The 12183-nt window shown below is 32.0% G+C and overlaps 1 protein-coding gene across 1 annotated transcript; it reads left to right on the plus strand.

Annotated features, from left to right (window-relative positions):
• Positions 1–3144: 3144 nt before the first annotated feature.
• LOC149479095 (uncharacterized) lies at positions 3145–7900 on the plus strand. The gene is made up of 5 exons (XM_089708896.1): positions 3145–3257; positions 4400–4468; positions 4671–4741; positions 5973–6156; positions 7044–7900. Exons 1-5 carry the CDS (start codon positions 3216–3218, stop codon positions 7134–7136), a joined length of 459 nt encoding a protein of 152 aa, XP_089565022.1. The 5' UTR covers positions 3145–3215; the 3' UTR covers positions 7137–7900.
• The last annotated feature ends 4283 nt before the right edge of the window (positions 7901–12183 follow it).

Consider the following 12183-nt stretch of genomic DNA (forward strand, 5'->3'; position numbering starts at 1 on the left):
CCGCAGGTTTGAATCCCGCATTATGATCGAAATTTTTCATTCATTCTTCATTCTGGAGGATTTATAAAATGTGACTGTTACATCAAAACTCTCGAATTCATTCATTACTTACACCTTAATTTGCGGTAAGTCAATAGACACTTACTAAATTGTCTAATTGACTTATCGTAAATTAACAAAATTTTATGAGTCTTTAGCATAACCACTGTTTTTTTGTCACTACTAAGAAATAATTCATAGTATTTTATTGGAAGCCGTTTCTAGTATCATATTATATCAATGATAGGATGTGTAACGTCATGCCATGCACGCCATGTGGTCCTGAATTTAATCAAGGCCTTTTTAACCAAATTACGATCTATCTGCTGTCGCCTTTGAATAAATTGGTTAATACTTTGCCAGTACGGGATCAAGGGCTGTGCTAAATTTGTATAGGTATAAGGTTTCCGTATCAGTTTGAAGCTAAATCTCTTCAGAACGGATTGATCGATTTTGAAGTTTTTGTGTGTATTCGATAGGACTAGGAATAGTTAGTTAGTTAGTATTGCCTTATTTTTGCTTACCCACATCATATTGTTAAATTTCCTCTGATTGTTGGGTTGCCTGGTAGATATCGCTGCCTAGCGATAAGGCCGCCCTTTGCTGTTTCTGTAGTATTGTCTTTGTTATGTGTATTTATGATTTTCAATGCAATAAAGTATAATAAATAAATAAATAAAATAAATAGTTAAGTCGTTAGTTAATTTTTGTACATAATATGTTTTATAAAATTTTTATGAGGTCGTTATAGTTTCTTCAATAATCATATATTATAATAATCGGATATATTCATAAGACTGTTTCTAAAATATGGTATTCATTTTTGTTTTTAAGGTATGAACAGAAGTAATTTAAGCATTTCAAGGTATGCTTCTAAACTTATTCGCTAACTAGGGGTCCGTAACTTAACCTTTGATGTATTAACTCCCTTTTGAACTTAAAAGTTGTTTGCGAAATTGTGCTTAAAATTAACTTGCGACAGAATATATTTCAGTTGTCCATCTTTGTGATGAAAAAGAGATTTAGGTTATATTGTTTATGACCTATATTGTTTATGTCAGTTTTCTTAAACTTAAATATAGAAAATGACTGTACATACATACATACTTACTTATTAATATTAACCTGATATGTGTAGATATACCTTTATTATAATATTACGAGTGAGGTGAGTAAATTGTAAACAAAATATTATAGTTTTAAAATAATACCTAATTATATAAAATAGGTAGGTAGGTAGAGATATAAAATCGAATCAATAATGATGGTCCGGGAGCCAGCAGCAGATTTTATGACCAAGTTCCTCTCAAGCGGTAATTAGTAAAATGCATCAAAGTATAGTATTATGAAGCCTCGTGAACGTCAGCTGGAGCTCGGTTGGGGGGAAGAGCGGTTGTAGCCTCCCGTATCAGCTGACAGTTTTTCCACCAAGATACAGCCAGCTGACATATATATTTATCCACAGTTACATATAAGCTATCATCAGGTAAATTTTTGTTTGAGAGGAAATAACGGAAAATAAATTTTTCTTTAAATTTAACTTTCATGTTCGAGACACCAGCTGACGTATAATACACCATGTTGTAACCAGCTGACTATTTTTTTTCGTTGAGATATTGGGTTAGCTACAATTTGACAAATTTTTAGCTGAGAGGAAATGAATGAATGAATTTTTTTTCCTATGTGCGTGGGAGGCTCACCCCCCAACCGAGCGCCAGCTGACGTTCACGAGGCTTTATAATACTATACTCTCATGCGTCTGACGAATTATCTCTTGAGAGGAAATAGTTAACCAAATTTGCACCTGGCTCCCTAACCATGAAAGCAGGTAACGACTAGGTGAACAATCTCAAAAATCCACCGAATCTAGCCTAGTCTATTCATTACACTTTACCTTACATACGATGTTTTATATATTAACTAGCTCCGCGGTTTTACCCACAGTGCTCAGCAGTCAACTCCTGTTGGTCTTAGCGCGAGCGTGATGATATATAGCCTTTAGTCTTCCTCGACAAATGGGCTATCTGACACCGTAACAATTTTTCAAATCGGACCAGTAGTTCCTGAGATAAGCGCGTTCAAACAAACAAATAAACAAACAAACTCTTCAGCTTTATAATATTGTATTAAAATATTATCAGTTACCTATAAAAGCCTTAAAAATTATAAGCGTTTGCGTAAATAGTTTTCTGGTGCACCCAAAATAAAAAGCTTTAGGTACTGCTATTTTAGCAACGTCCCTAATCAATTACCTACCTACATGCATTCGGTATTATTGTACGTAGAACATAGTAACTCAATGCCTACATGTCAGTTTTTATGACACATAATATCTACGTATCTACGTATTAAAATAGCTCATTATTATTATTGATGATCAAAGCTCTAAAAAAAATAAATAATATATTAAGTATCAATATTTTCGGTATTGCTTTCAGTAGATCTCAATAGTTCAAAGAAATATAAAAAATTGATTTCAGATATCTCATAAAAATAGGTACATTAAACATAGAATAACGTTATAAAATTTGCATGACATCTCTTAAAGCATGGAAAATGATTTCATCTGAAGGGAGCCAGACGTCGCCAGGCTTGGCGCCAAAAAGCCTCGCCAGCCATTGATAAATATTATGTGCAGATGTGACATATTTTTTATAGTATATGCCTTAATACATTTTATTTTTTACTGTCAGTATCAGTATTTCAACTAAAGGTAATCATTGTTTTTTTAAACTTATTTTCAAAGTTATAAAATATTGACAAAATGAGGGTAAATCTTTTTCACCATTGATCGAATAATTTCGAACGCATAGACGACACAAGCAATTTTCAAATTTTGTTTTTTATTATTATTGGTCACTTACTTAGATAAGATACATACAAAATTAAGAAGTAGACCTTAAAATTCATTTTATACCAGCACGACATATTTGTGCTGCATAATCTTTGGACAGAGTGTCGAGGTTTGGAAGAAAACAGTAGCAAACTATTGGTTACTTGAAAGATACCGCATTGAATTGACCAATCAGGGCGCAGCTTACAAATATTTTGACCAATCAGAATGTGGTACAGATATTCAGTATTTTGTATGCGCGGTATATTTTGATGTTGAATTCGCGTGCTAAAAGTTAGAAATGGAAGTTAAAAGGTGATAATAAATGTGGTAGTGATTAATAATGATTATCATATATATTGATATTATCCTGCTTGTTATTTTGGTAAGTTATTCTTTGTATATAAAAGTCTTTTCTTCCAAAATTTGTAATTAATTTTATCAGAAATATGTTTTCAATTTATTTATATTTATTATTACTAATACTTGACTACTAGATAAGAAAGATCAGAATATCTTCACAATAGGTACTCTTGTATTACCAAAAGGAAGAAAGTCTCGGTATTTTGAAGGCTCCGCGTAGACTTCAATACGGAAACGGGCCCTTTTGTAGCTTTTAAATTACTTGCGAAAAGTTAACTGAATTACTGTGTTAAATTTTGGAGGACTGATACATTTATTTTCAGCTTATTTTTTTACAATTTTGCAGTTAGTACATACACCATAATTATATAAAGCATTAAAAATATATTGAATAAAAATTATACACGCTATAGAAGTGAATTGTGACTCCTTTGTGTTATGGAGCGAATGCGTGAATAAATAATTATTATCTGTTTAATTTTTGTATGTTACGTATAGGGAGGCAAACGAGCAGACACATTGCCTGGTGGTAAACAAATTACGACGCCCATAGATGATCATAACCACAGAATAATAACTAGTAGCCATAACAGAGGTTATGGATTTTGCATACCTAAATTCACTGATCCCTTTTGAATATTACATAATATACCACCACCATATTTTTTGAAGTGAAAACTTCTTTAGCGGCGTTGGGTATAAAATCTTAAACTCGCGTCAGGACACGTGACGATCGAAAAAGCGTTAAGACGGATGGATATCAAACATGCTCAACGTTAATAATCAAGTTTTCACTTCTGCCGGCACTCCCGGAGTGCAACCCGTCTTTTTTTATTAATCCCACTAGGAATCGAACTTTGGTTCTACGCTCACGCGAACTAACCACTGCACCAAGGAGTCAGGCTAAAAATAGTAAAGGCGATGTTATTAATAGTGTCCTTAGGGTGCTTTTCCACTAATAATGTGCGAGGATGTGTATTGTGTAGTGAGGAATGTGTTTGTAAATAGCCAATCATATCGCTTCATTTCGTTTGAAGTTTGAAGCGTTTGAAGCGAAGGTATTGGTTATTTAAAAATTAAAGCCACATTCCTCGCTACACATCCGCGCACATTATTAGTGGAAATGCACCCTAACTCGTTAATATATAACTTCTTATGTTGCAGTTACTATTGATTCTATTTACTTGTGGATATTGTGCATATCGAGTGCACAGAATGAGGCAGAATGGTCAAGTAAGTGTTGCCATTTATTAATTTTAACGAATTTAAAACATTCTTTTTATTAGGTGAGATTATAATAATATTTTGTATTGTCTGAATTTGTATTTGATTCAACATTATAATATAATTAATATTTAAATAATGTTTACATGCGATTTTTCGTTTATCAGAATCAGTATTTTCCAATAGTTAATTATAAATTTTATTTTATCAGGTTGCAATACTATTGAAACCCACCAAGGTTGTCTTCTCTCACAAAAAAGAAGGTGAAGCTGAACAACTGAGGCAAGTATACTTTAAAATAAGCAGTAAAACAATGATTACATGTTATTTTCTGAATTTAGGTATTATTTCTATTATCTATCTATACTAATATTATAAAGAGGAAAGGTTTGTAATTATGTATGTATGTATGGTTTTCACGCATAAACTACTGAACCGATTTCAAAAATTCTTTCACCATTACAAAGCTGCATCTTCACTGAGCAACATAGGCTATATTGAATTTAAAAAAAAATTAGAGATCCTTACTAAAAATGCAATAATGTAACCCAAGGTGTAAAAAATTCCTTAATAAAAATTCTGTCATCGCGTGCGCTGCGGAATCTATTCCTTGAAGTACGAGGATGGTTCTTATGAAAAAAAACGTAAACATGTAGGTACCACGGGCGAAGCCGGGGCGGACCGCTAGTATATTATAAAGAATGTTCCAATTCAAATGTTCAAATTTTGTATCGCAAGCTCTGTCATTTAGAAGAGCTTGCTGCTTTTAGGTGCTTCTTACACGTGAAGTAAAAATTATAATTAAGGGTGCGTATAAAGCAAAATTACCAATCTTCTATTAGATGATACGTGTAATATTCAAGACCAAATCTAAAAAATAAAATATATATCAAACTAGATGATATGTTCAACGATTCTGTTTAATCAAAAACATAAAATATTAAAATTTACTCGATAAAAAAAAATCACCAAGTTAGCTCTAATTTTCACACTTTTACGTTTTCTACTTGACATGGTAATACTTATTATGATTTTTTTTTCATAAACAATTATATTAAAACATTTGCAAGATATTTGTCAGAGCATTTTGTGTAATTACTTTTAGTTTTGGTTTTATCTGCGATAAACCACTTTTGGCGTTCTTTTTTTCTCGAGATAAACGTTTGGTTTTGTCACGATAAAAACACACCTGAAATACGTCTAACGGTGCATTTACATCAAACGTAGTTACACAGAGCTAGAGCTAAAGCAAGAGCAATTTTTCGTGAGCAATTTTTAGTGTAAACGAAAACTCGTATTCAGTGTTGTTCTGTACTAGAACAAAGCATAGAATCTTTTCGAACGAACTAAGCTCAACGAAAGAATGTTCTACGCCTGTTTACACTAAAAGAATTTGACATAGTGGGGTTAGAATGAGCATTCGTTCGTCTGATGTAAATGCACTATAATACAAATACACTTTAAAAAGTCTTGACATACTCATAACTTCCAATCAAACACAATTATTTTGCAGAACCGTCGTAGCATACCAAAATCCTCTCACTGGAGACTACTGCGTCCATAAGAGCCGATCTCCCAAAGGCTACATGAACAACATAGAAATCCCGGACTCACCGGACAGCGGAGTTTCTGATGAATATGAGCCTTTGAACCTGGTACCTTCAGTGCAGGAAACTAGCCCACCTGGAATACATCAGGTAAAGTTTCGTAGGTCATTAAATATAACCTATATCATTTTCTTTATAGGTAAGAAGTAAACGCCTAATAATCTCAAATGTAACATTTAAATCATCTCTATTAAGAGGGGTTAGTCGGTCAGCGAAAATTCAACTATTCGAGGGTGAGGGGGTCCGCGTTTAGTATGGAATCAACGTGCTCGAAACTAAAAATCGTAAGCGCCATTCACATTTTTATCAAAAAGTGAATGAAAATATTTAGTATTTTCTAAATCTAAAACAGTCACGAAATCGAGAAGGTAAACCTATGTATTTGTGATTTTATACGAATTATTATCGTAAAATACGGTTGTAATGAGCATTTATATGATATTTTATAGGTAACTTCAGAATTTTTTTATAGAGCAAAATTTTTCCAATTGTGTTTTGGAAACAGTCATCCCATCACGCATACGTTCTGTAATACATATTAGAAATTTCAGTGCGAAAAAACCGTTTTCACCTTCTAAGGGCCCCTAATAGAAATAAGCAGAAGGTTTGGCTGTATACACTGTATATTCTGCTAATCGAAGATACTAGTATCTTTTATTAGTGTATACAACCAAACCGGCCAAAACAGCCGGTACCTAGGTACCGTAAAAAATTATTGAGGATATGGAGGAATGTTATAGGCTATAATAATATAACATCATGGTACGAGTAATTGAAAAATGTTGTAAAAAAAATAATCGATGAAGTTTTAATATCTATACCAAATCGGGATAAAGGGTTTAATGTGAATAATAGACCAGAGTTTCTTTAGAATTTATAAGTATCTCAAATTATACAAAAATATTTGCTAAATTACTTTGTAAATATGTACCTAATAAAATAATGTAGCTCTAACAATGAACTTTCAATTGTTTCAGATTCAGAATCCAGTTAAGTCGCCCATCACACCAATTTATGACAACAGCGTGATAAAGACGTGGAAATGGGAGTATACTGAATATCAGATCTAATTATTTCATCGAAAATATTAAAAATATAAAGTTAAAAGAAAATATTAAGAAACTAAATGCATTCAAGAATTCTACTGGAATTAAAATCTATCCTGTATCTGAAAATTAAATATTATATTTGAATAATTAAGTAAATAATTAATATATTTAAGGGCCGATTTTTCAATCCTTGGTTAAAATTTATCCGTCCTATAAAGTATTACACGAACATTTTAAAATGTCACCTGTAATCTGTCAAATACGGACAATTAGAATACATTTTTGAAATGGTAGTTTAATACGTTATTCGATGAATAAGTTTTAACCAACGATCGAAAAATCAGCCCTAAATCTAAAATAATTTGGAAAATCCAAAAGTGCACGCCTCATAATTTTTTTTAATAAATATTTTTAATTATTATTTTTGTTTATTTAATAACAATTAAACCACATCGAATCAGACCCTGAAAAATGAAAGGGTTCTATTCCTGAGCATACTCAAGCGTAAGAGAAAAAAAAAGACTCGATTAGTAAAGTATTTCGGTCGCTATCGTGTTAACAAGAAAAAGGATCCGCACATACAGACACACGGACGTCCAAGACAGAACTTTTTTAAACTGTTTTTTAACTAGTTTAAATAACAAAAATGACATCAAAAATATCATGAACGTTAAAAATAGTGTTTTTTCTTAATATGTGTGTGTATGTATTATCTTACAAGTGCAATGTATGATACATAAAGACATTTTAAGTTTGAAAAATCAGATGTTTTGCGCGAAGCGACAGTAGTACCCACCTCAACGCTTCGCTTATGAGGCGTGCAAAAGGGTTGGTGTACCTAATAATATTTAAGGAGGAAAGTCAAGTCAGGGAAATACGCGGGTCGCTTCTTAATATAAAATATATTATTACCTATCTCTCTATTTTTTGATAATTTATATTATTATAATTTTTCTTAAACATATACATTTTATAGCAAAAATTTTAAATGTTGTAATATGTTTAAACAGAACATTCAAAACCGATACAATAATTTACCTGAAAAAAAAAACGTCAAAGCAAGGTTGTGAAATGAAATTTAGTCAGATCATAATCTAATCTAATAATTAAAGGTTTTTTTTAAATATGCTATCATTTATTTTAAATAAATTTAATAAAGAAAAATATATAGAAAGTTTCTAGAAAAGTTCTCGTTAAAATAGTATTAAGGAAGCGGACAAGAAGGTTGGACAAAATAAGTGTAAGAGTGGATTGATTGAAAGATTGATCGATTCGCCTGTATAACGAACTAGTCTAGGTTTTTATTTTTATTAAATAAAAGACCCAATAACTATGATGTCTTAAAGCAGTATTATTTCCAAAGTAGGACAGAGATATACAGGGTGTCCCAAAAAGTAGTGATGAACGGAAGCTGGGAGGTAGAGGACCTAGAGGGCTATCCGAATCACCCCCATGTATGTTATGCGATTTTTCGTATTTTCGGAGTTATGACTCTTTTTTCAATTTTTCACCTATCGCCGAGTACGACGATATTTTCACTCATGGTGACATCAATTATTGCGGAAGATGCTTGATTTTTTTTTGTGTGCTACGCTGAAAGATAGGCCAATTCAGTATGGTAATATTTACTATCGTTAGATCTTTGAATGGAATAAAAAAAAGGATGAAATGCCAAGAAAGGTAAAATTTCCCGGTATGTTCACCACTTCAAGGGCCCGTAAAAAAATAAAATCACATAAAAAATGTTTTCCGTTTGGCTTTTAAAAACTTGCTCTATCTATCAGGTAGCTACCCTGAAAATTTCATTTTATTATTCAGAAGGCTTCAATCGAAAAATTGAAATCTAAATGTGGTAAGTGCAAAAATTTTATTAACATGATGATCATTAAAACCAATAAATAGGTGTTTAATTACCAGAATTTTTTAAAATGACCCCGCTGTTGCTCAGTGCAAGTGCGACATCACCGTAAAAAGTTGTCTTTTAAATGTCTGAATGCCCTTTTATCATTTTTAATGGTTTCTTCTGCTATTATGAATTTCCGGGTTATTTCGTCCAAATTGTAGCAGTCTCTCGTCTTTGTAGTATCCCCACGGAAAAAAATCAATATGGTTTATGTCCGGAGACCGTTCAGGCCAGGCTAAAGGGTAAAGAATAAAGATACCCTGAAAGATGGATTGGTCGTTGCAGCCTGCGCATGCGCCGGTGACGCTTGCCTTAAAACCTGGCCTCCACGGTCCCTCGACCTAAACCCAATTGATTTGTTTCAATGGGGATACTAAATAGACCTCGGCTACTTGAGAGAATGCCACAATTTGGACGAAATAGCCCGGAAATTCATAGTAGCAGAAGAAACCATTTAAAATTATAAAAGGGCATAAAGACATTTAATAGACAACTTTTTACGGTGATGTCGCACTTGCATTGAGCAACAGCGGGGTTATTTTAAAAAAAAATCTGGTAACTAAACACCTATTTATTGGTTTTAATGATCATCATGTTAATAAAATTTTTGCACTTACCACATTTAGATTTCAATTTTTCGATTGAAGCCTTCTGAATAATAAAATGAAATTTTCAGGGTAGCTACCTGATAGATAGAGCAAGTTTTTAAAAGCCAAACGGAAAACTTTTCTTATGTGATTTTATTTTTTTATGGGCCCTTGAAGTTGTGAACATACTGGAAAATTTTATCTTTCTTGGCATTTAATTCTTTTTTTTATTCCTTCGAAGATCTAACGATAGTAAGTGTTACCATACTGAATTGGCCTATCTTTCAGCTTAGCACACAAAAAAAATCAAGCATCTAGCGCAATAGTTGACGACACCATGTGTGAAAATATCATCGTACTCGGCGAAAGGTGAAAAATTGAAAAAAGAGTCATAACTCCGAAACTACGAAAAATCGCATAACACACATGGGGGTGATTCGGATAGCCCTCTAGGTCCTCTACCTCCTGGCTTCAGTTCATCCATACTTCTTGGGACACCCTGTATAGGTCGTCTAGCACCATCACTTTCCCACACTGGAAATAATACTGCTTCAAAACTTTTGGTAATCCCCTGGATTAAAAATTATATTTATGAAATGTACGACATTTTAAATAACAGAGATAAATATATTATAACCTATGACAGATGAATTTGTCAAATTATGCTTGAGAAAATGAAAATGAAAAATTGTTAACAAATTGCTTAAATTTTATGATTGTTGAAATTCTGATGTCTAATGAAATATATTGATGAAAATTGTGTGCTTTATTTATTCTCCTTATAGGTACTAAATTAAAATACGTAAAAAATGGTCAAGTTTCATCATCATTGCGGCTTCACCCGTATAGTCAAAAGAAAACCCGCATAGTTCCCGTTTCCGTGGGATTTCTAAGATAAAACTATCCTTTCTCTTTTCTTCGACTCTGTAACTATATTTGTACCAAATTTCATGCAATTCGAGCAAGTGGTTTTTCCCATTTATAATATTAGTAGGGATTAGTAGGAATTAAAATTTGTAACTTTTGAAATTGATTCGTGTTTACATATTTAAATAATGTGTATCATTTGAACAATAACAAAGAGATTGTATTATAAAAGCCCTAGGCAGTAAATATTGAATTGCTACCAAGGGCTACCAGATTGAAATATAATACACTGAATGTAATTATGAACCAAATAATTCGTTTTAATACAATTTTCCCGCCTCAAAATGACTTTATTGGCTCAATTACCAGATAATATCTATACATATAATAAAATCGTAGGAAAGTCAAAACTGTACATTGAATATTTTTTAAAAAGAATACATAATCCATGATCTATAATCGATATAGAAGCCAAAAATATAGTTTTTAGAATTTTTGTCTGTTTGTCTGTTTGTCTGTTTGTCTGTTTGTCTGTATGTTTGTCCGAGCTAATCTCGAAAAGTACTGCATAGATTGACTTCAAATTTTGCATGAATATTACTAACAGGTCGTGTGAGGTTTTTTTAAACATATTATCATGCTATCACCTCCGGGGGAGGAGCTGTGAACCTTTACTTTTCTTACGTATTCCGTGAACTACGACAGCGTACAATCTAAAGACTCATGTTTAAATGTTGTTTTTGAGTAAGCCATGCTATTATCTAGCTTTACACTATAAAAACTACGTCATTTACGTTATTTGGGCAGAGAAACTGTTTAATGAATCTTAGTACTATAAAGACAAATTTGATTCAGCGCCATCTATGAGATTTCGTAAAAATCAAATCAATTTACATGTTAACACTACTGAACACAATGTTAAAAATTAATAATTTAAATATAATTATGTTATTTATTTATTTAACTCTTTAACCCATAATAAATCTTCCCTTCCCTATAAGGTGCGCTTATAATTCGTGTGAATATACTACATTTTTAAAAGTGAGGGTAGATGTATATTATTTTAAGTCAAACTAGACACCATTACAGTTAATCTAATATTGATTGTGTTCATTGGTTACATTTTTAAAAATCTTCGTGTTTTAATAATTCGATCACGAGGCGGGACTCTAATACAAAAAGGTTAGTTCGTTGATAATTATTATTCCTTCATCATTTACATGTTGTTAGTAAAAATATACTTTGACTGTTAATACTTTTGTTCAGTATTTATCTGTATGATTATTGCTTGGTAATTAATATATTTTCATGTCGTTTACCTAATTATAAACATAAGTGTGATGTGAAACTAGCTGGATTTATTTTTACACACTCACAGTCTTATATTTTGTGTTAATGTTAAAATAGTATTAATAGTGTAAATCATAATATTTTTTCAAAGTTAAAAATATTTCCTTTTTTCTGATGGTGTTGCCATCGAATTAAACCGCGCTGTCGTTTCGTTCACAAAAAGTCATGTTATTAGGACCGAATATGTAGCCGCCTCCACTTACGGAAACGAGAGTAACCTGCGTTGTCTGTTAGTTATTATATAGTCGAATTTAACGTTACATGGAAATTGGAATCTAAATATATGTATACCTACTTATATTAAATCTGTAGAGGTCAATTCTGCACATGAAATATATTTCCTAAATAACTATCACGAGGT

Source organism: Colias philodice, chromosome 21, assembly GCF_061535455.1.
Source record: "Colias philodice isolate Cphi_HAF_F1 chromosome 21, ilColPhil1 Martin Lab GWU primary, whole genome shotgun sequence".
Classification (NCBI taxonomy): domain Eukaryota; kingdom Metazoa; phylum Arthropoda; class Insecta; order Lepidoptera; family Pieridae; genus Colias; species Colias philodice.

Excerpts from the sequence above, each read along its gene's own strand:
- LOC149479095 (XM_089708896.1), top strand. The coding sequence starts at position 3,216 with ATGATTATCATATATATTGATATTATCCTGCTTGTTATTTTG. Across the intron at positions 3,258-4,399 it reads TTATCCTGCTTGTTATTTTG|TTACTATTGATTCTATTTAC; the intron begins GTAAGTTATTCT and ends CTTATGTTGCAG. Across the intron at positions 4,742-5,972 it reads GGTGAAGCTGAACAACTGAG|AACCGTCGTAGCATACCAAA; the intron begins GCAAGTATACTT and ends ATTATTTTGCAG.